The sequence below is a fragment of the Mesoplodon densirostris genome, chromosome 3 (assembly GCF_025265405.1).
Source record: "Mesoplodon densirostris isolate mMesDen1 chromosome 3, mMesDen1 primary haplotype, whole genome shotgun sequence".
Taxonomy (NCBI): domain Eukaryota; kingdom Metazoa; phylum Chordata; class Mammalia; order Artiodactyla; family Ziphiidae; genus Mesoplodon; species Mesoplodon densirostris.
The window spans coordinates 64,738,254-64,763,853 of record NC_082663.1 but is presented as its reverse complement, the minus strand read 5'-3'; the positions used below and the strand labels follow the sequence as shown (position 1 = coordinate 64,763,853).

Here is a 25,600-nt window from a genome sequence, read left to right as displayed (position 1 = left end):
AATACAGCACAATTGACTATAAATTACTCATGAACCCTAGAATACTGGCAGTTAGGACCCAACACCAATAGCAACAAGACCCACATGGTATCAGAACATAACAGAAAGACGACGAAAGGGATCTGGGACAGCCCCAAAGCCAGAACATCCAGAAATCAAACTGCCTAGAGGTACTACTTCCCACCCCCTTCCTTAAATTGGCAGGTCCAACTTGATGTGGAATAGCAACGAAAACTGGGAGGGAGCTTCACAGGCTACAACTCACAAGTAAATGCAAGAGGATCACACAAAGATCAGAAATCTCAAAACTAAGTGAAACTCCCTTCTAAAACACAGCAACACACCAAGGAGAAATTGCCAGTAAGAGAAATCTAAACTAACGAGTACAGAGCCATTGGGTGTAAAGGAAAGAAAGTCTAAAACTAGAATGATTCTGACTTCCAGAGGACATCTGACAATGTCTGGAAACAGTTTTGGTTATCCTATTTGGGGAATGGGTACGACAGGGTGGTCACTGGCAACCAGCAGTGAGAGGCCAGGATGCCACTAAACATCCTACAATGCACAGGACAATTCCCCACAGCAAAGATTATCTAACCAAAAACGTTAATATTGTAGAAAGTGAAAAACCCAATCTAGATAAAAAGCAGGGAAGGAGAAGAGAAAAGGTCTCAGAAAGTATATTTTTTGAATACTACATAGCAACAGAAGAGGATCCCTACAGCCACAAACCTAGCAAAGCTAGTTTATCCAACTCTCCTCATCTAAAAGTAGTATAGGAAAAGTCACTTCACTTAAACACAAATAACAGAAAAGAACTGGAATCTCAAAAAGAGAGGTGAGGGCCTCCCTGGTGGCGCAAGTGGTTGAGAGTCCACCTGCCGATGCAGGGGATGCGGGTTCGTGCCCCGGTCTGGGAGGATCCCATATGCCGCGGAGCGGCTGGGCCCGTGAGCCATGGCCGCTGAGCCTGCGCGTCCGGAGCCTGCGCGTCCGGAGCCTGTGCTCCGCAGCGGGGGAGGCCACAACAGTGAGAGGCCCGCATACCGCAAAAAAAAAAAAAAAAAAAAAAAAAGAGAGGTGAGAATGGGAGGACAGAAAAAAAATATTTGAAAAAATAATGTCTAAAAAGGATTCTAGGGCCTCCCTGGTGGCGCAGTGGTTAAGAGTCCGCCTGCCGATGCAGGGGATACGGGTTCGTGCCCCGGTCTGGGAGGATCCCATATGCCGCGGAGCGGCTGGGCCCGTGAGCCATGGCCGCTGGGCCTGCGCATCCGGAGCCTGTGCTCCGCAACGGGAGAGGCCACAACAGTGAGAGGCCCACATACCGCAAAAAGAAAAAAAAAAAAAAAAAAAGGATTCTAGTCAATTCACATACAAAGTTTTTATAAGAAAAATAAGAAGGGGCTTCCCTGGTGGCGCAGTGGTTGGAAGTCTGCCTGCCGATGCAGGGGACGCGGGTTCGTGCCCCGGTCTGGGAGGATCCCGCGTGCCGCGAAGCGGCTGGGCCCGTGAGCCATGGCCGCTGGGCCTGCGCGTCCGGAGCCTGTGCTCCGCAACGGGAGAGGCCACAGTGGTGAGAGGCCCGCGTACCGCAAAAAAAAAGAAAAAAAGAAAAACGAGAAGAGTAACATTCCTACAGATAACGAAGCATACCAGAAAGATATGCCCACAAAACTAATGAACATTTTAATATAATATGTAGAACCAAGGCTTTTTCTCTTGTTTTAATTTCCTAAAAAGATAACTGACTATAAAGTATACATACCAGCAAAAAATAATTGGGAATTTACATTTTTTTCATTATCAAAAGCAGTTAAAAATATGAAATACTTGGAAATATATTAAACAAAAGATATACAAAACCTGTACACTGAAAATTATAAATATTGATGAGAGAAATTAAACACCTAAATAAATGGAGAGATAGAAGACAAAAGTTGAAGGATTTACCATACCTAACTTCTAGGCTTAACCATACAGCTACAGTAATCAAAACAGTATAGCCCTAGGAAAATGACAGACAAAAAAAATAACAAAACAGAATACTGAAACATTTATGAATGAAATGATGATACCTGGAATCTGCTTCAAACTAATAAGAAGGGAGGGAGGTATAGACAAAATAAGATTGGTCAAATGTCAGTAATTGTTAAAGCTTGGTGTTATGAGGATTTATAATACTATATTCTATTTCTGTATATATTTGATACTTTCCATAATAAAAAGCTTTATTTTTAAAAAGTTTTTAAAAGGCATCCATCTTTACAAAAAGACTTGAAAAAGGCTTCCAGTTAAAGTGGTTAATATAAAATTTTAAATGGCGCTTGAATAATTAAGTTTTATCCACCCAGAGCAGGGTATTAGTATTAATTAGTATTAATCCACTTAGTATTTGGCCCTGTAGGCCAAATACTGCCTCTGGCCTGTTCTGTAGGGCCAGCAAACTAAAAATGATCCGTACATTTTTAAAGCATTGTTTAAAAAAGAAAGAAAAGAAAATGTGACAGGGGGCCCATGTAGCTCACATATCTAAAATATTTACTAACTGGCCCTTTATAGAAAAAGTTTGCCAAGCCCATGATCTAGAGAATCCGTTAGGCAGATCAAAACTGCTACAAGTCAGAGTAGGTACTCAACATTTGTTGAATAACAAAAAGAAATAAATTTCTTGGGAATTCCCTGGCAGTGCAGTGATTAAGACTTGGTGCTTTCACTGCGGTTGCCCAGGTTCAATCCCTGGTCCGGGAACTAAGATACTGCAAGTCGCACAGTGTGGCCAAAAAAAAAAAAAAAAAAGCAAGAAATTTCTTTACAACAATGCCCAAATGAAATGTTATTATATTTAAAAAATTTTTTCATCTGAATGATCATGTTCATGTAGAAACACATATGGAAAAATTTATGACTAGGTAGAAAATATGAAATTCCATGTATTTGCTCCTCTTCTTTTTTCTACATTCTACATTCGTAGAACATTTATTCTCTCTCAAGTACTACTATAATGGAGACCTAGTAGATTGTTATACAAATGAATTTTCCTCCCTATCTTGCCACCTTATTGATTATCCTACACCAGACATATAGAGTCCAAATAAGACAAAAACTCAAAAGAAATGCACATATATGCTGAAACAAGACTTCTCTTGCTTAAATTTAGAGAAATATTTCAGAAGATGGCTCAGTGGTCTTATAATTCTGGAAAAATAGAGGAATGTATGATATGAAATCTCCTTGGCTAAATATCAAGCATCAAATATTCAGATCATATATGTAATAAGCTGACTATGCATAACGGCATTTCAAGACTTTGTTTTTGTTTCCTTCGAAAGTAAAATTTTCCTAATCATTAGTTTAAAAAAAAAAAACTATTGCAACAAAGTATCTGTAAATACATTATTCTTAAAGTTGTTTAAATCTCTACAATACTACCAGTTTAGGCTGCCTGCCAAGATCTATTACTTTAATTTAAAATTAATTGTAGAAGATATCTATTTCTCACTGTATGTAAAAATTATATCTTCTCAAAATTGTATAAAAAATAAGATTTACATAATAGTTTAAAATATTAAAATTAATATTTGGTCCAAATATCAATGTTCCTTTTTACTAAAAAATATTATAACCTGTCCTCAAACTCAGGCTTAAACCAAATTACCAATAAAGTTATCATTGTCTGAGATCAACACAAGCCATTAAAGACAAGTTAAGTATGGATTTAGATGGATTTAGATTCAGAAAAGTTTTTAAATGTGTCAGTAAAGAAAGCTTAAGGTATAACTTTTGCATGGTATTCTCAGCAGATTCTCCATTTGTCCCTTTTAGCTGGGTCCCCATGTAAAAGAAAGTGAAAAAACCTTTCAGCTGGGAGTATCAAGACCTGATAACTTACTATAATACATGAAAATTGGTAACAGGGTTTGGGGTAAATATAAGTGCTATCTACAAACAACAAACACAAATTAACAATGACCTTTCAAGACAGGAGAAATAAAATTAAATATGGTACAGAAAATAGGTCATTAGTTCACGAACACTTCAACAAAAACTAGCAATTTCTCAGGCTCTCTCATTGCCACAATCTTTGTTACACATGTAACTGTAGAAAAAGCTAGTACCAATTACTGAGTAAAATAAAGCTAGTTATGAAATAAAAGTTTAAATTCATTCTTGATACTGAATTCCCTTTCTCTTCAAATTAAATAAAACAGAATCAGGAAAATGTCATGCTGAAAACAACCCACTCTTTATTAATGTGTTAAATTACTATGTTTTTTTGTGTGTGTGGCCACAATGTAGAGCCTTCATTGGCTTACAAGATAAGCCAATTAAGATAAGCCTTATTGGCTTATCGTAATCAAGATAAATTAATCTCTTGATTAATTTATCAACTGGTACACTGATTAGGCAGTTTGAATTACTGATTTTTTTCCCTGAACCCTGACTGCTTTTAAGCACATACTATTATCTGAACTTAGCCAAGAAAGAATTGCCTAATAAAAGGAGGATGAAAAACAAACAAACAAAACAAGCTTTCATTTGAGGATCTCTTGTGCTAAGTCCTGGTCTAGATTTTCTACATGAATTTACTTCTCAGTGGCTTTAAAACTTTTTTGACAGACACATACATTATAAAGATAGAGCCCCAAGAATAAATTTAACCAAGGAGGTAAAAGATCTGTACACTGAAAACTATAAAACACTTGTGAGAGAAATTAAAGACTACAAATAAATGGAAAGATATCCCCATTCATGGATCCGAAGAATCAAAATTGTTAAAATGTCCATAGTACCCAAAGTTATCTACAGATTCAATGCAATGCCTATCAAAATTCCAGTGGCATTTCACACAGAAATAGAAAAAGCAATCCTAAAATTCACATGGAACCACCAATGACCCAGAATAGCTACAGCAGTCTTAAGCAAGAAGAACAAAGCTGGACGCATGACACTTTCTGATTTCAAATTCTATTACAAAGCTATAGTAATCAAAACAGTATAGTACTTGCATAAAAATGGACACACAGACCAATGAACATAATAGAGAGCCCAGGAAAAAACCCATGCACACATGGTTAACTAAAAGGTGTCAAGACTATACAATAGAAAAAGCATAGTCTTCAATAGTGTTGGGAAACCTGGATATCCACATGCAAAAGAATGAAAATGGGCCCTTACCTTACACCATACACAAAAATCAACTCAAAATGGATTAAAGATTTAATTGTAAGACCTGAAACTGTAAAACTCATATAAGAAAACATAAGGGGAAAGCTCCATGACCTTGGTCTTGACAATGATTTTTCAGATTTGACACCAAAAGCATAGGCAACAAAAGCGAAAATCAACAAGCGGAGCTACGTCAAATAAAAAAGTTTCTGTACAGCAAAAAAAAATCAACAAAATGAAAAAGCAGCATAAAGAATGGGAGAAAATATTTGCAAACCATATATCTGAGAAGGGGTTAATATCCAAAATATATAAGAAACTCATACAACTCAGTAGCAAAAATACAAATGACCCAATTTAAAAATGGACAAAGGACCTAAAGAGACATTTTTCCAAAGAAGACATACAAATGGCCAACAGGTACATGAAAAGATGTTCAGTATTACTTAGCATCAGGAAAATGCAAATCAAAACCACAATGAGTGGCTTCCCTGGTGGCACAGTGGTTGAGAATCTGCCTGCCAATGCAGGGGACACGGGTTCGAGCCCTGGTCTCGGAAGATCCCACATACCGCGGAGCAACTAGGCCCTTGAGCCACAACTACTGAGCCTGCGCGTCTGGAGCCTGTGCTCCGCAACAAGAGAGGCCGCGATAGTGAGAGGCCCACACCGCGATGAAGAGCGGCCCCCGCTTGCCACAACTAGAGAAAGCCCTCACACAGAAACGAAGACCCAACACAGCCAAAAATAAATAAATTTAAAAAAAAAACACACACAATGAGATATCGCCTCACACTTGTTAAGATGGCTATTACCAAAAAGTCAAAAGGTAAGTGTTGGCGAGGATGTGGAAAAAAGGGAACCCTTACACAGTATTCATAGGAAGTACAACCATATTGGAAAACAGCAAGGAGATTCCTCAAAAAATTAAAAATAGAACTACGATATGTTCTAGCTATCCCACTTCTGGGTATATATCCAAAGGAAAAAAGTCTCTAACTCAACAAGGAATCTGCACTCCCATGTTCATTGCAGCATTATTCACAGTAGCCAAGATATGGAGAAAACCTAAGTGTGTCCACTGATGGATGAATGGATAAAGAAAATGTGTGTGTGTGTGTTCGTGTGTGTGTGTGTGTGTGTGTATACATACACGATGGAATATTATTTGGCCTTAAAAAGGAAGGAAATTCTGCCATTTGCAACATGGATGAATCTGGAAGACATTATGCTAAATGAAATGAGCTAGACACAGAAAGACAAATACTGCATGACCTCACTTACATGTGGACTCTAAAAAAGTCTAATTCACAGTAGCAGAGAGTGGAATGGCAGTTATTAGGGGCTGAGGAGTAGGATGAGGAAAATGGGGAAATACTGCTCAAAGGGTACAACTTTCAGTTATAAGATGAATAACTTCTGGAGTCATAATATACAATTACAGTGAATACGTTCAGTTAATAATAATGTATTGTACACTTGACATTTGCTGAGAGTAGATTTCAAGTGTTCTCATCACAAAAAAAAATAACTGTGAGGTGATGAGTATCACCTTAATTATCTTCATTATGGTAATCATTTCACAACATATACATACATCAAAACATCATGTATACCTTAAATATATACAATTTTTATTTGTTACTCATATCTCAGTAAAGCTGGAAAAAAACTGATAGGAGATGTGGGCATATACATTTGTTCCGTTTCTAAATAAGGTGGAATATTGAAAATTTTAAAGATAGAGCCTCTGAAAAATCTGCAAGATAACTGTCCCCAAATTGTTCCTCCTAGGGTGCCAAGAGGTTCCATAAAATTTGCTCCTTTCCAAAACTGAACTTTACACAAGAAATCTTGAACAATTCATTCATAATCATCTTTTTACTTTATACTCAGTACCAAGAAAACCTCAACCTATCCTCATCTCAACTCAAAATTCAAAATCAATTACTTCAATTCACATAATATCTTCAAACTACCCAGAATTTTTAAAAATCAGTTATTATAGATGGAATTCAGGAGTTCAGATAATTCTGATTCCTCTACAGCCTCTTTTTTGTTCAGGCAACCATATCTTCACCTAAAAGCTAGAGTGAAATAAAAGTTAAAATCCAGAAAAGTACCTCAGATTTTTTTACTGAGAAGGGTTCTGTTTGCTAATATAGCAACTTGAAAAACAGAGAAAAGACTTTAAAATGGAGGAAAACTTTAAACTCAGAACGTACTCATTTTCAAAAATTTAATCTTTTAGGTTTAATTCTCAAACTAATTAAAACTTCTACTAACAAAATATTTCCCTGGAACTTACTAAAGCAGCTGACTGATTTATTATTATTAATAGTAAATTCATTATTACCAATGTTAAGTGAGCTCTTTACACTACCCAGCAAACACTGTTTCAAACCTTCTCCACTATTCTTAAACCTCAGACATCCCATTTCATCTTCTCTACTCTCAACAGATAACCTTGCATAGTAATTCAGAGAGAAAACATGAAGAAGCCACTCAACTATGGAAACTCCGTTAACTTCTCCATACCGTATCTACAAATCTACCTATCTTCCTTTTACCTACACCTATCCTGTCCTCCTATATCCTCCAGTTCCAAAAAGCTTTTCTCTTACCTAAAGCCAATCACTCCACCTATAGGCAGGACCCATGCCCTTTCCACCTTCTAAGGAATCTTTCCCATAAACATTTATATGTGCTTAAAGTTTCTTCCACCTCAAAAACAAAACAAAAAAACTCCTTTGTTCCAACTTCCCATCTTCGGCTCCTCCTCTTCACAGCCAAACTTCCCAAAACAGTTGTAAATAAGCTTAGTTTCCGTATCTGTTTTCCTACCCTTTCCTCAACCTATTTCAATCAGTCTTGGATCCAGGCTCACCACTCCCCCTAGACAATCATACCCATCCTCTTGGCTTCAATTATCATCTACATGCCAATGATCACCAAATGTACGCTTCTGGTCAATACCTTTCCTCTAAATTCCAGATCTATATGCATTAAACTATCAACTCTAAATATCTAATTTGATGTTTCAAATGCACATTTAAGACAACAGAACTCATGACATCCCTGCTCACCCTTCAATTCCTATTAAATACACATACTCCTAAAAGTTGCTCCTCTTGCATTTTGTTCTGTCTCAGTGAATGGTACCACCATGCATCCAGTTATAGAAACCCGAAATTTGGGAGTAATCGTCAATATTTTCTTCTCTATCTAAACCAGCAGTTCTCAACTAGAGGCAATTCTGCCCCCCAGGGGACATCTGGCAATGTCTATAGATATTTTTAGTTGTCATAACCAGCGATAAGTGGCATCTAGTGAGTTGAAGCCAGGAATGTGGCTAAACATCCCAGGATGCAGATGCTTAGATGACCTAATCTCTAATCCATCATCAAATCCTATCAATTTCACTTCCCCCAACACAGCTTAAATCCAGTTTTTCTTCATCTTAACTACCAGCACTTCCTAATTCAAGGCACCATTACCTTTCACCTAGTACCCAACCATAAATTCCCTACATCCATACTTGTTCAACTGCTTAAAATGAAGTCAGAATAATTTTAACTCATCTCTTTCCTACTTAAAAAACCCCTAAACCAATCAAACTCTAGCCACCTTGGCCTCCTTTCAGTTCTTTGCATACTCCATGCTCCCTTCTACAATTTTTAGGACCCTCAAATATGCTGTTCTCTCTCTCTAAAGCATTCTCCACCCCCACTACTCTTTCACTAGTTAACTCTTACTCACCCTTCAGATCTCAGCTCAAACATTACCTCCTCTAGACCATCACTGAAACTTCAAATAAATTCTCTTACCACTCTGCAATTTTCCTTTATACCACTTATAAATATATAAATAAAACTGCGATTTGCATGACTATCTTTTAATGGCTCTCCCTCTCACTATACCGTATGTACATGTTAAAGAGACCAGGTACGTTTACCAAAATGTTGTAGCACAACATTGTAGCATATAGCTGGCACTCACAAATATTTGCTGGATACTAAAAAAATACAGAATCTAATCTACTTCAGGAGTTTCAATTGTCACTTCTATTTCAGGTGACTTCAGGATTCATATCTCTGGCCCCAGCCTTGCTTCTGAAATATATATGGCCAGTTCAGCTACAACATGTTTTTCTACAATACTGATTAGCTTACAGACGACTGGTAAATAAGGGAACAGTATCAATTTAATGTATTAATTGGGTTGATTTGTATGTGGAGCTGAAATTGTGGAATTATAACCTTACAAGAAAAAAAAAAAAAAAAAGCCCTCAGCTTGGCTGCTCATAGGCAGGAGTCCTTATAGATCTAAGACAACTAAAAATAACCATCCATATCCAGGGTTCCCACTTGATAAGCATACGCCCAGACTCACACAGCTCTCTGCTGGTGTATTTCCTTCTGAGTCTATCTTAACAGCAGACTCACTGACTCAGAGTGCCACTTTTAACTGCCTTGTCTCAGTGCCCTCCACAAGCCAGCATATCTCAACTCTGTATTGTATATTTTTAATATCCCATGCAGCAGCATCCAACCATGCTAAGCCACCTATCTGGTCTGTCCAAGTCATTTCCTAAGATATCGATTATTATTCTTGATAGCGTTCTGGTTACAAAACTGTTTAGGTTTTGAGTAGTGTCCTCCAGCCCTATTTTCCCATAGCCCTATATTCTTAGTGTGCAATCCGCAGAACATGAGGTCTTTCAAGAGCACAAACGTTACAGCAGATTTCCCCATAGTTCCAAGTAACTCTTGACTACTTCCTCAATCAGCTTATACACCCAAAATCTGAGTTCCTTATCTCTGTTAACAGTCCAGAATCAAATCATTAAAGTTACTGATATCTCTCTCTCTCCCTCTCCCCCCTATATTCGATCATTCCACACATCTATCAATTTTCCTTATGCATGGTCTCTCACATCTTTTCCACCATCATCCACCATAACTGAAAGCTTCAGCACCTCTCATCTGAAAGAATTTGATAATTAATAGCCTTTAAGGTAATCATCCAACTTCCAGGCCCTCCTTATTCCAAACCAAACTCCACTATACTCTAAGAACTATCTTCCCAGAAATGAAAATCTAATTGGGCTAGTCCTCTACTCAAAAACCTTCAACGGCATTCTACTGTGCATTCAAAGCCTCAAACTACTGCTCCACTTTTATTTCTCACTGAACCTCCCACTCATTTTACAATCCAGCAGAGATAAACAGAGGTAAACCATACAAACTACTAAGCACACTGCTGGCAAAGAAAGACACTCAGTAAACATTAGCTATTACTGCCACAGATTACCAGCTATTATAGTCAGTTCTAAGAATGTCATCTCCCTACTCTTGACTTTAAGCATCTTAAGTTCCTCCTGTTTATATTATTAGAGATGAGGGTCAAATCTTGTTTCTGTCACTTACTAGCTGTGACCTTGAGCAAGTTATTTAGTTTTCTGAGCCTCAGTAAAATTAGGATAATATCCATGTCATGCGGTTGTTGAAAAGACTAAGTAACATAGCATATGTAGAATACCTAGAAGAGACATCAATAAATGTTAGTTTTCTTAAAAAGTGTTCACTTAAAGAATGGACACAGAACTACTTGCCTTCTTTCTCCCACAACTAGGCAAGTACAGAGTAGCACTCAAAGAAATTGGTTTAACAACAGGATATTATCTTTATCCCTTGAGATAAGTGCTTATGCCAAAAACATAAGATTTAGGACAATCTTTTTCTATGCTACTAAGCAAAGAAAAAGTTACTGATACGGAACCATACTTTACTAGATGATTTATACTGACTAATGTGAATCATGTTATTACATTTACTGAGACTCAATATATCACTGATCCACATGCGGAACTAGTAGTTATTTAGTTACTTCTAAGAATTAACTATTACAAACATACAAATAAATACATGCAAAAATAGAGAGCTTCAATACTCATGCATAATATATTCCATAAAAAATGGGCCTACCTGCATGTATATATCAAAAACCCACATGTAGTAACAGGTTGTTATATCGTCATTCAAAGAATTGGTCTCATGTGATTTATACCACAGGCTTTCACAATATAGTATTACATGAGTTTCTTTAAAATGAGAAAGCAAAGAAAGGACAAAGAGTCGGGGGTGGGGGTGGGGGAGTACCAAAACATCCCAAGTTAGTCACTCTGCTTTTTCCTTCCTCCCACTGGTATTGCCTAAATGCTTTTCCTACTTCACAGTAAGAAAAGTATGACAGCCTTTTTCTTAAACAGTGCTGGCAACTGGACCAAGAGCAAAAAATTAAGTTAGATCCCCTACTTCACATCATATATAAAGATTAACTCAAAATGGATCAAAGACCTAAATCTAAGAACACTATAAAACTCTTAGAATAACATGGAGGCATTAATTTTTGTGACCCTGGATTAGGCAATGGTTTCTTAGATATGCCACCAGAAGCTCAATTAACCAAAGAAAAACAAATTGGACTTCATCAAAATGAAAAAAGCTTTTGCGCTTCAAAGGAGACCATCAAGAAAGTAAAAAGACACACCACAGAATGGAAGAATATATTTGCAAATCATCTATCTGATAAAAGTCTAGTATTCAGAACATATAAACAACTCTTACAACTCAACAAGAACAACAACAAAAACAATTTAAAAATGGACAAAGGATCTGAACAGACAATTCTCCAAAGAAGATACACATTCCAACACAAATAAAAATATGATCAACATCACTAGTCATTAGGGAAATGCAAACCAAAATCACAATGAGATACGATTTCGCACCCACTAGGTTATAACCCACCTGGTTATAATCAAGAAGACAAACAATAACAAGTGCTGGCAAAGATGTGAAGAAACTAGAACACTCACACACTGCTGGTAGAAATGTAAAATAGTGCAGCCACTTTAGAAAATACGTTGGTAATTCCTCAAAAAGTTATACATAGAGCTACTGCATAACTCTGCAATTTCACCCCTAGGTATAGACCCAAGAGAAATGAAAACATGTCCACACAAAAACTTGTACACAGATACAGAAGAATAGTCAAAAAGTGGAAACAGCCCAAAAATCCATCAACTGAGGAATGCACAAATAAAATATGGTTTATCTATACAATGGAATATTACTCAGCTATAAAAAGGAATAAAGAACTGAGAAATGCTACGACATGGATGAATCTTGAAAACATGCTAAGTGAAAGAATCAAGACCACATATTGTATGACTCTATTTATATGAAATGTTCAAAACAGACAAATCCATACTGATAAAAAATCGATTAGTGGTTGCCAGAGGCTGGGGGAGAGGGGCAGAGATGAGAAAGGAACTGCTACTGGGTACAAGGTGTCTTTTGGGGGTGATAAAACGTACAGGAATTAGACAGTGGTAATAGTTGCACAACCTTGTGAATATAATAAAAACCACTGAATCATGCACTTTAAAAGAGTGAATTTTACGGGGACTTACTTCCCTGGTGGCACAGTGGTTAAGAATCCTCCTGCCAATGCAGGGGACATGGGTTCAAGCCCTGGTCCGGGAAGATCCCACATGCCACGGAGCAACTAAGCCCATGTGCCACAACTACTGAAGCCCCCGCACCTAGAGCCTGTGCTCCGCAACGAGAAGCCACCGCAATGAGAAGTCCATGCACCACAATGAAGAGTAGCCCCCGCTCGCCCAACTAGAGAAAGCCCATGTGCAGCAACGAAGACCCAACGCAGCCAAAAAAAAAAAAAAAAAATGCATTTTATGATACAATTACATCTCAATTGAAGAAAAAAAGGAATGATAGGAGAATAAAAAGCAGCACAACTAAGGAATGAAGCAAGTGTTCCTTTCTGACCTAACATTTTCTGTACACTTACTATGTTCCAGACCTATGCTGGTTGCTAGGAACCCAAAACAAAGTCACTACACTCTTTTCAGGCTCCTTCTCCTTAGCCTACAAATGTCATATTTCTCCAGAGCAGAGCAGCTTTGAAAATGCAAAAACAACAAATATAAGCCATAGACAATTCAAGAGAATGCAGATATTTACATTATAAACTCTTCTAAATTACCCAGAGTTTTTCTTTAGGTTTCACTAAATATGGGGAGAGAGAAGAGATAGGCTTCTAATACTGGTATTAAATAACTCATTGTTCCCCAATGCTGATAATGTCATTTCCCAAGAATTATTATTTTAAGAGCTTCATTTCATTTATTTGAAATTTTTTTTATAAATAATGTTTTTGATAAATCTTTCCTGATCATATCCCTTTGGAAGTATTACTTTCTCACTGTCTCCTGGGTTCTCTATTTTTGACATTAAAAACCTCATGATAAAGACAAATATCCCAAAAGATGCTTTTTAATACTTTACTACAATATCCATATGAAAGCTTGTTTTTCTGTAATAAGAATAAGTAACAACAGAATTCTCTAAACTAAGAAATCAAACGTTTTAGGCTCTAATCCCAGATTTTTATGAATCACAGAAAATCTGATATCCTGATATGAAAGCTGCATTTCCATAGAACAGCTCACAAAAATCAAAGAATCAAATTTAGACAAAAAACTCTGAATAGTACTTTAAATAGTGCAAAAAAGGGCATGTTCTACTTAATCCAAGACATTAGATATTTCTGATACTTTCAATACACTATATTAACTTCCCAAAAGATAAAACTAAAATCTACATTAAAATTACCTTATCTTTGGCCTCAGGCAGTGTGATTTCTCTAGGTTCTAAAAATGGTATTTCTCGAAAAGGTGGAACACCTCTGACTATATCTGGTACATAGTGTGTATGAAACAATGGCGGCATTGAGTATCTTCTTTCACCTGATAAAGGCACTATGTGGTTAACTATAGTTGGCTCTTGGTGAGGTGAATGGAAACGTTGTCGTTTACCATCAAGAGGAAGATTCTTTTCATCGTTTAGTCTCCTGAAAACAAACAATATACCTTAGTGATTAAACATATAATTTTCTGATTACAAATAGAAAACACTAAAAATATATAAATAGATGACAATACTGACTTTTTCAGCGAGGCCACATTATTAGCTCTAAATGAATCTTAAAATATTCATTTTCGGCATAAGAGATGCCTTAGAGAACACTTTAGAAAAAATGTGTAATAATGATGCATAGTTAAAAAAAAAAAACCACACATATACATTAGAGTTGGTCTCCTGCATTTGAACTACCACAATACTTCAGATCAGCAGCAAAAACTTGGCAGGAGAATTTCTATTTATAGAATCACTAACAATAAAAGATCCAAACTCTAACATAAGGAGGATAAGATTAACTGAGTGCTATATATAAAAAAAGGCTCTTTGAGACCACCTATGTTCTGGTTTATCAGTAGGAAAGACCAAATTAAGAGACAGTTTTTAAAAAAGCTTTATATAAAGACATTGGACAACTAAAGAAATCTGAAAATGAACTGCATTTCAGATAACAGTATTATATTAATGTTAAATTTCTTGGGCATGATCAATATAGTTTTGGTTATACAAGAGAATATCCTTGTTCTTAGGAGGAATGCACTTATGTGTTGCGGGGTAAAGTGCAACGATGTTAACAACCTTCTTTCATATCACTCAGAAAAGAGTAGCGGTAGGGAAGGAAAAAGGCAGAATAAAACAAATCTCGCAGAACCGATGAATCTAGGAAAACCACATACAGGTGTTCATTGTACTATTCAAATTTTTCTGGAGGCTTAAAAATACTCAAAACAAAAAGGGAAAAATAATTTAAAAGTAATTATTTGTGGGAAAAGAAAGGTATTTACTTTCTTAAGTTGTTTACACCATAGGAAATTATCCAATTCCTTTTTAACTCTAAAATTTTATGAGTCATAGACACCTGAAGGTTTTTATTTTAATACTCTTGGGATTATGTCAATTACTCTCTCCTTGACAGACCCACAAAATAACTGGTACTCCTACCCACAGGTAAAGATGCTAAAAACATAAGTGTATACTTAATTTTTTTTTATTATTTTTAAAAAATTTATTTATTCATTTATTTTTGGCTGTGTTGGGTCTTTGTTGCTGCGTGCGGGCTTTCTCTAGTTGTGGCGAGCGAGGTCTTCATTGTGGTGCGCAGGCTTCTCACTGTGGTGGCTTCTCTTGTTGCACAGCACGGGCTCTAGGCGCGTGGGCTTCAGTAGTTGTGGCACGTGGGCTCAGTAGTTGTGGCTCACAGGCTCTAGAGCGCAGGCTCAGTAGTTGTGGTGCACAGGTTTAGTTGCTCCGCAGCATGTGGGATCTTCCCCGACCAGGGCTCGAACCCGTGTCCCCTGCATTGGCAGGTGAATTCTTAACCACTGAGCCACAAGAGAAGCCCCTTTAACATTTTTAAAACATAAAATTTAGAGCTTTATATGCTGAATACCTTCTATTGAGAATGTCAATTTTAGTTTTAAAAATACATATGTATAATTATGAACTAGTGGAATTTATTTTCATTCATGATTCACAAATGGGCTATCAAGGCAATTTCTAAAAAATGAAAATTTGAATAACGTCAATAATTTAAGCATCATTATATAGTTTTCCACGATGACAACTTTGAAGAAAAATTCACAGTGCTTCTAAGTATGGGATGTAGAGCCAAACCACCTGGTTTCAAATCCCAGCTATGCTACTCCTACCTGAATAACCAGATCATTACTTCTGTGTGCTTCAGCTTTCTCCTCAAAAGATGAGGCATAACAGTACTTACCTCATAAAGTGTTGTGAAACTTAGTCAAACCATTATTTGCAAAGTCCTTAGAACAATGCCTACTACACATACTGAGTGATCAATAATTTTTAGCTAGTGTTATTTCTAGTTGGACATAAAAGTTACGGAATGTTTATACAGACTATAAATAGCAATATCTTGCAAATATTGCCAAATATTATTTTAATAATCACCCCTAAAGTTCTATCATAATTACCCCATGATACATCAATTTCTTTTAATCAAATTGGTTAAAATGAATTGATTCCTAACTTCTCTAAAGAAAGCTTTATGTCATGTAGAAATTTTCACTATAATAATATTTATCGTGGAACCTTACCTGTGTAAGATAAATAGTAAACTTTACTAGAAAGAAGGTGTTATAGGCTGAACTATGTCCTCTCAAAATTCATATGTTTAAGTCTTAACCCCTAGTACTTCAAAATGTGACTGTAGGGCTTCCCTGGTGGCGCAGTGGTTGAGAGTCCACCTGCTGCTGCAGGGGACACGGGTTCGTGCCCCGGTCCGGGAAGATCCCACATGCCGCAGAGCGGCTGGGCCCATGAGCCATGGCCGCTGAGCCTGCGCATCCAGAGCCTGTGCTCCGCAACGGGAGAGGCCACAACAGTGAGAGGCCCGCGTACAGAAAAAAAAAAAAAAAAAGTGACTGTATTTGGACACAGGCCCTTTAAAGAAGTAACTGAGTTAAAATGGGGTCATTAGAGTAAGCCCTAATCCAATATAACTAGTGTCCTCAGAAGAATAGATTAGGACAGAGAAAACACAGACAGAGAGGGATGACCATTTGAGGACAGAGAAAGAAGGCAGCCATCTATAAGCTAAAGAGGGAGGCCTCAGAGGAAACCAAACCTGCCAACACCTTGATCTTGGACTTCTAGCCCCCAGAATTTTGAGAAAATTAATTTCTGTTGTTTAAGCCACCAAGTCTATTGTACTTTGTTATGGTGGCCCTAACAAACAGACACAGAAACCCATCTGATTTAGTTAAAAATCTCAATTAAAAGTAGTTATCTGAAGACAGTTATCCCTAAAATTTTTTAAATACTTTGAACTTTTAAAATTCTGTTACAGGACTGATCACACAGGTCCCAGAAAACAAAATGTAGGGCATAGTGTCCATTCAACTTAATACAAGATACAGTGTTAAACAGTTCCCCCAAATGCAAAGTTTTCTTTTAAAATAAGTAAGAAATACTTACTTCCTTCCTCGAAATAATGGGGAAGTTGAGGTCTGTATTGGACTGACATTTCCATATGTCAACTGCTGTAATGATACAGCTCTAGACAAGCTACCAAAGACAAAGAAAGAACAATAGTAGTATACATTTTTTTCCTTAAAAACAAAAAACTAATTTCAGAAAAACTAAACAGTTCACTGATCAAAAGAAAACAAGACATGATGACATTTTCTCTAGCTCCAAATGTTTCATATAAAAAGGATTTGTGTCAAGTAGAAAATGAAACTTACAAATGACATGGGCCAAAATAACACCATACTTACTCTGTATTCTGAAAGTTGAACTGTGCATCTATAAGCTGCTGGTGTGAATAAAGACTTGGTGACAGGGTGAAGAAGTTATTATGTTGTTGATGGTTTGGAGTGAAAGGCGGGCGACCCAAAATTGAGTTTGGGAACATGCTCTTGTTCACTAAGAGTAAACATGTATTCTTCTACCTAGAATAGTTTTAAAGATAATTTATTATAGCTTAAAGACATTGAACTCTTTGGTAACTAGCATCTGCTAATTAATAAACAATTAGTTACCAAGTTACGAATTTCATTTGCAAAGTTATTTTTTTAAAGTTCAAACAGATCTCTTAAGTCACACCATAAGTAACAAACTTACTAATAATAAATTTTAAATCTAGATTAACCACATTATTCAAATGATAGTAAAATCTGTGCGTTTCTAATTTTATGATGAATTTTCCCTAATAAATTTATCCTAATATCAACAAATCTTTTAGAATCAAGTTAACACCACTATACTCTGATAATAAAAAGAAACCACTCAAGTGAGACATTTAATGAAATCCTACAATTTCTTACATTTATTCCCAATCTAATTTATTCAAAGGTATAAGCTGTCATATGACAACCTGATTCCCAGGATTTAGATCGTACAGATCTGATCAAACAAGGGATGGAATTTGTATCACCAAATAACTATTTATAAAATTCTGAGATTCCCCTCAAAGTCTAAACAACTTATAAAAAGAACTTCCAATAAAAGAGAGTTTGTTCCACACAAATAGGGAAAACCTAGGTACAAAGCAATCAGAATCGTTCACTGCCCCAAGCAGAAGACTAGATATTTATTCTTTGCAATGACTGACCCCAAGAGGCTATAAACTTACAAAGAGTAGGGTAAGAAAACAAACTGAAAACAAGTATTAAGTGAAGTCTACAAAGTAAAAGTAGGATCCCCAGCCTGCATTCCCAATTCAGGCAATTAGAAAACTCATCTATAGAATAATGGAACAAGAAACCATATAATACAGTAACCAAAGAACCTGTAACATAGGAACAGTCGCTCACCAAGAAAAAGTTAAGCTCACTTGCAACCTACTATTGAACTGCCTACTCATGCACATAAGCTTCCAATTTAGATTTCTAGTTAGAAAACAGACATCCATGGATCATCAAAAGTTAAAAAAAAAAAAAGGCCTAGGAATAAACAGAAACAATACCTGCAACAAATGAAAAGTGAGGGGGAAAAAAACCCTCCATAATTAATAAAAAAACATTGAATATGTAAATAAGAATGTGTTTTTTAAAAAGCAGAAAGGGCTCTTGGAAAATTAAAAGCAGAAATATCCAGCAGAAAGCTGAAAATAACATTAAGGAATGAACAAAAAGGAAAAATTGGTGAGGGCAGACAGGAGGCAGGACAGTAAGAGAAAAAAAATGTAAGAGAAGCAAACTATGTGGTCCAACATCCAATACAACAGAAGTTCCAGGAAGAACAGAGAAAACACAGAAAAAGAAATTACCAAGCAAATAAAACAAGAAAATGTCCAAGACTGAAAAACACCAAGCCTTAGACTGAAAGGATCCAATGAGTATAAAGCACAACTGAATATATATACATATATATACACATATACATACACACACATATAAAGGTATATTACAGTGAAATTTCAGAATATCAGGTAAAAGAAGCTTATAAATATTACAGAGAAAGAAAATGTTATAAACAAAGGGATGGTATGGATAAACAACAAGGTCCTACCATATAGCACAGGGAACTATATTCAATATCCTGAGATAAACCATAATGGAAAAGAATATAAAAAAGAATGTATAACTGTATCACTTTGCTATACAGCAGAAACTAACACAACATTGTAAATCAACTACACTTCAATTAAAAAAAAACACACACACCAAGGGATGGTAATCAAAATGGCTTTGGCCCTCTCAGTAGCAACAGTGGAAACAAAACAAGGAAGTGAATGCCTTCAAGGCTCTGAAAGAAATGCTTTCAAGCTATAATTTTATACCCAGCCATACTATCAATGCAAAAGGAAAATAAAAACATTTTTAGACATGTAAGGTATCAAAAAAAAAAAAAAAAAAGAAAAGAAAATCTGGGATCTAGGAAAAGGGAGATCTGACACAGGGCAGAGACAGATTCCCCAGGATGATGGTGAAGGGAAGCTAAACAGCTTAAGTTAGAATACATAGAGGTCTTCAAGAAGATATCCAAGGAGGAAAAAGACTAACTGGTAGATTACCTTATATATTTGACCACAGAGAGGAGTTCAGCTAACAGAGCAGAAATTATAGGAACAGAAATGCAGCAAGTTAAAAATAAATTACTAAACTACAGACAAAACACACTAAAAAAGTCATATAAAAAAGGAAATATAATCAGTCACCTACTTGGTTCTTACAATAACATGAACATTGAACATACTGATTTAAACAGAAATTGTAATATATTTATTATATATTTACTACACTGTATTTATTTACAGGTTACATATACTATATGCTACATATATTTACTTGTTTATACACACACATAAATCTCACAATTTATGATGAGAGAGGGTACATAAAAGTGGTAAATCCTCATTTTCAGTAGATGTCAATCCAAAAAACAAGTTTTATAAAAATTTCTGCGTTTTTTTTTTTTTTTTTTTTTTTAGAACAACAGAGGAAAACAACATATAAGCTGCTAAAAGAAATGGTAATTGCCTCTGGGACTAAGACGAGACGGCTGGAAAAATTAGAATAGGAGACAACAAGAGAGAAAAGAGAAAGATCTGGGAAGAAACAAATAAGTCACTCACAGAAACTTTATTCCTTTTCAGTTCTGTAAGATTAAAATTTCCTAGACTGGCCAGAGAGTGAGATTCACCAGTCCAAGGTTCATAACAGATTACGGACAATAGTCTTGGGCCACCATCAGATCCCATCCCAAGTGCCTGACTCTAATTTGGACCTCCAGAAAACAAGAGTTTGTCAGCTTTCTTCAGCAGGCCTTTATCTCCTGTTATAGGAAATTGATTAAAACAAAAAATCAATCCTATCAAATCTGCTAAACTGTACTCTCTGATGTTCACTGATCAGAGGAAGTATCTTGAACCAAGCAGGATTCCGGAAAATTCTTTATTAAAAGTACATTCAATGATTGTAGAATGCCAGATCTAAGGCTGTCAACTAATGCCTTCTTCTCCCTTTGCCTGGGCTTACACTCCTTCTTGGCTTCCTTGACTCTGCTATTCTGACTCAACTCCCCATAAAACAATTACTATTTCATAGAATTCATGAGAAAATGACATTAAATACAATTCATTATAATGAATTTTGCTTGATATTTAATTTTGTTGTAACACAGATACTATAGATCTGATCAAACAAGAGAAGGAATTTGTATTCAGAAAAACTAGAATTAAAACACTCTATACTCAGATTATTTAAATCAGTTCATAGTTAAAATTCTAGACATTTTGTTTATACCTATAAATAATATGCTCGTGTTTTTCTTCAGGCTCGAGACCCAAAATAACATAATAGCCCAGACCTCACCTAATTTCTATTGCATTACATGGTCAGATTCAAACTTAAGAATAAGTCAAAAGATGTCTTGTAGCCCAGAAGTACTCCTCAAACGACCAAATTATCCACGGCTTAAGAGCTGAGAATGATTCCATACTCAAAAGTGTACTTTAGGGCAGTTATCTAAATCAGTCTATCCCTAATTCCCAGATAAGCATCAAAGGTTTTCCAGCGCCTCCAAAACAAAGTTATCTGTCGGGTTCTCCGCAGGATGAATTTTTGGCCCTCAAGTCTGGCTCTTAACCAGGCCAGCCTTCAAAGTGGGGAGCATCATTCCTAGCGAATGTAATCAATGACATTCAATGCTCTCCAACAGAAATATTCTGCATGACCATCTAGAGATAAGGAAGTAAACCAAAAGCCCATGAATTTCAATTCCTCTTTCTAATATTTCTCTTAATACATTCCAACACTAATTTTGATGAAGAAAAAATGACACCAAAATAACAACCTATTATAATAAAACAATATAAGCGATCATTTTTTAAACAGAATAGAGTTTCTGTGAATAAAATCCAGCAAAACTATTACCATACCAGATTTAAGGGGACCTCTACAAAATTTTAAATCTTTTTCTTTATATATTGAATGAAAGCCTTCTTCACCAAGTAGACAATGATCCATAAAAAAAAATTACTCCACATTAACCATGGTAGCAGGTGTAAGAAATTTTATGATAAATAAAATCCAGATATTGGTGGTATCCTATTTTTCTTAGTTTGAAAATTATCAATTTCTCAATCTGTGCTTGACTATAAAAAAGAATAATCTAGGTAAATTTTGAACTGCTTTAAAACTGTTGCATTGGTTCTTGCCTTAAGGAGAGAATCCTAAGGATTACTTCTTGACTAAGGTTGCCCATTTGGAAGTTACACAGGTTTATTTGTAAATAATCATATATGAGACAAGGTAGTAAAGGAGTAGTTCACAAAGTAATTCCTAGTGATATAGCATTTGGTCTTATAACTTACAACCTGGAATTTCTGTCCTAAACTTGACCTCTCCTCCAAGGAATTAGAGAACACTCAAGGTTACATAATTCCTTCATCAAGATTCCCTGGAAAGTGGAAGCTACCTAGTATAAAAACCAGAAACGTAGTAGCAAATCTAGTTATCTGTCCACTTTGTCCAAATGCCTTTGATACCCTAAACTCACTTTTTTTCTCCACAATGCAAAAAATTCAACTCCTAAATCCTGCTCACCCTCTGTCAAACCACCTACAAGTTTTGAAAAAGACATTCCTTTTTTTAAATTAATTTTTATTGGAGTATAGATGCTTTTACAATGTTGTGTTAGTTTCTACTGTACAGCAAAGTCAATCAGCCATACATATATCCCCTCTGATCAAGAATTAGATCCCATCCAAGTATTAAAAAATAATCTAGCCACATGATTCCAAATGGACATTTCTTAAATACCTATTTCACACACAGCCTGTTACACTTCCTGATCAGACAGAATTGGGACTATTCACACCAACAGAGTAATGTTACTATTATTTGGCTATTCATCAGTACATATTAAGAGCCTTCTAGCTGTTAATGCCATGTTTAAAGCCCTGTGGTAATAAAGCGTACAATATGAGGGTATTTACAAAAGTAGTATGTCGTCTGTAATTCAAATACACAGACTTAGTGTTCAGTTCTGATCTTTCCCCACAAAACCATACACCACACTTTTGTTAGGTTGCCAATGTAGCTTGAGTTTTAGTTTCATTTTCTTTTTTGTTCACCCTATTGGTATACCAGTATAAATAAACGACTGCTATTTTAAACAAAGAGCTGAGAGAGGATCAAACAAGGCAGGGAACTTGGATAGTAGAGGATTTATGAGACACATAAGCCCCCCGTGTTCTGACCTAGAAAGAGAGATGGAGAACCTGTCTACAAAGGCTGAACCGTGCAAAAACAAAGGGGATAGACAAAAATCTGACAAGTCCTAACCTGTGCAGTTTCCTGTAAAGCTAAGAACTGAGACAATTTCACAACCATTTAGTGAAAAGTCTTAAATTTTAAATTATTAATCCAGAAATTTACCTTAGTTCTTCACCACCCTTTGAAACCCCATGCAGTGTCCCAAGACAGTCTTCCTTGTTTGGTCCTAAACTGAGGACGGGGCGCGAGAAAGACAAACGAATGGGAAACGTTTAAGAGTTCCTAGGAGTCTTCAGAAAGTACCGCAGCCGGGGGGCCGCCCATACGTCTGGGATATCAGAGAGATTATGCCGGAACCTCCCACGCAAAACACTACAGTTTCCGAAAAAGTTCCCGGCGCCCCGCCCCCCACCCGGGCCTACACCTTTGCTTTCCTCTCCGAAACCCCCTAACTCACAAGTGTCCTCGGGAAAGGCTAAGCAGGAGGATCTACCGGCACCGCCAGCCCAGGAGCTCCAGAGCCGGAGCAGGGACGGCCCGGCGCGCTCGGTCCTAGCTTTCTCCCGAGCCAAAGGAGGTAGTGCCCGCGCGGAATGGGTAGGCCCGGCTCCGGCTCCGGATTGCGATCTAATTCCCGGGCTCGGCGGCCGGGGAGGTGCGACACAAGAAAAGGGAGGGCCAGCAAGGGTGAGGGAGGTCGAGGGAGGTGGCAAGAGACGGAAGACCAAAATGTAGCCGGAAAAAAACGGCGTAAAAAGCCCTGTCGGAAACACCCGGAAGACCGACGTGACCCCGGATGGAAACAGCAAGTAGGCGAACGGAGATCATACTTCCGGCAGCCGCCTCGCTCTCTCCTGCGAGGTCTTCGCTCGAGTGCGCAAGCGCACGGCTCCTGGGGGCCCGGCTGGGCAGGCGTGGGACGCTCAGCAGCTGCGAGAGCGAGCGCGAGCGCGCAGGGGAAGGGCTGGGACTGCCTAGAGAAAGGCGGAGCGGCAGACGGAGGAGGGCGGGCGGCGGAGAACTGCCCTGGACCGGCTCCTCAAGCTCACATTCTGATAAACATTTTTTTACTGGTCCTTCCTGTCGTCTCTCAGCCGGGTGACTCCTCCCCAGAGAAGCTTTTCCTGGCCAAGTTTTCCCTCACTCTTCTGCACCGATCAGTATTAAGCTTTGTTTTTCCCCGTTAATGAACTGAGAGCTGCTTGGGGACCCTTATTTATCTATAAAGCCCAGACTCAACTCCCTGCCTTAGTAGCTAACATTCACTAATAAAACAAATATTTAATATTTCTTCTTGAGTGAGCTTTAATAGTTGTGAAAATATAAGTTGAATTTATTCGTGTAAATCTGTTAACAATATTCCTTTACTGTCCTTTTTATTCCTGAAATTGGTAACTTGTGTCTTTTTTCTTTTTTCCTGATCGACCTGGCAAGAGGCAATATTAATCTCACTGATTTCAAATCTCAGTCAACTTTTGGTTTCATAGATTTTCTTTATTTTTCTTTTCTCTTTCATTGATTTCTGCTGTTATGTTTATTTCCTTTATTCTTTTTTTTTGAAGTTTTTAAAATTAATTTTCCAGTTTCTTGGAAACTGAGGTCTTTGATTTGAGATGTTTCTTCCTTTGTAATATAGGCATTTAGTAGTAGGAGTTTTCTTCAAAGTACTGTGTTAGCTGTATCCCACACATTTTGATATATTGTGTTTTAATTTTACTTCATTTCAAAATACTTTCTAATTTCCCTATATGGGTTTTTTCTTTCATCCTCGGATTATTTATGTTATTTAGTCTCCAAGTATCAGACTTTCTGGATACCTTTCTGTTATTGATTTCTAATTTAATCCCATTATCATCAAAGAACATACTTCATATAATTCGAATCATTTTAAGTTTATTGAGACTTGTTCTGTGGCCCAGAATATGGTTGGTCTGTCTTGGTAAGTGTTCAGTGTACATTTAAAATAAATCTGTAGGGCCTCCCTGGTGGCGCAGTGGTTGAGAGTCCGCCTGCCGATGCAGGGGATACGGGTTCGTGCCCCGATCTGGGAGGATCCCATGTGCCGCGGAGCGGCTGGGCCCGTGAGCCATGGCCGCTGGGCCTGCGCATCCGGAGCCTGTGCTCCGCAACGGGAGAGGCCACAACAGTGAGAGGCCCGCATACCGCAAAAAGAAAAAATAAATAAATAAATAAATAAATAAAAATAAATAAAATAAATGTGTATTCTGTAGCTGTTGGGTGAAATGCTCTACAAATGTGAATCACATCAAGTTGCCTGATATTATTGTTCAAATCTAAATCCTGGGCGGGGGGGGATTTAGAACATACTTACTGATTTTCTGTCTACTTATTTTATTAATTATTAGGGGAAGAGCCCTGAAATCCCTCACTATAATTATGGATTTTTCTAGTTTTCCTTGCTGTTCTATCAGTTTTTGCTTTATGTGTTGTGAAGCTCTGCTGTTAGTTGCATAAACATTTAGAATTGTTCTATTATTTAGGTGAATTTATCTTTAATGAAATGAATATGAAAATTATTATGTCATTATGAAATGATTCACTTTCTAAATGACCCTCTTTTTTTCCTGGTAATATTCTTTGCTCTAACTGTACTCTGTCTGATGGTAATACAATCACTACAGCTTTCTTTTTTATAGCGTTAACATGGTTTATTTTTAAGAGAAAAAGTTATTCCAGTTCTACAAAAGTCTTCCAGGAAATTGAAGGGAAAATACTTCC

General features: G+C 36.9%; 1 protein-coding gene across 5 annotated transcripts in view; it reads right to left on the bottom strand.

Moving 5' to 3' along the window:
* TENT2 (terminal nucleotidyltransferase 2) overlaps positions 1-23,649 on the bottom strand; it is a 59,615-nt gene extending 35,966 nt beyond the window's left edge. For 2 of the 5 annotated variants that reach the window (XM_060093088.1, XM_060093092.1), the window contains exons 1-5: positions 23,319-23,649; positions 23,024-23,092; positions 17,417-17,590; positions 17,115-17,204; positions 13,869-14,106 (exon numbers count right to left, since the gene is read on the bottom strand). In XM_060093088.1, the coding sequence (XP_059949071.1) occupies positions 13,869-14,106; positions 17,115-17,204; positions 17,417-17,553 (465 nt within the window). In that variant the 5' untranslated portion in view covers positions 17,554-17,590; positions 23,024-23,092; positions 23,319-23,649. The other 3 variants (XM_060093090.1, XM_060093091.1, XM_060093089.1) reach the window with 3 other exon arrangements.
* Between the last annotated feature and the right edge of the window lie 1,951 nt (positions 23,650-25,600).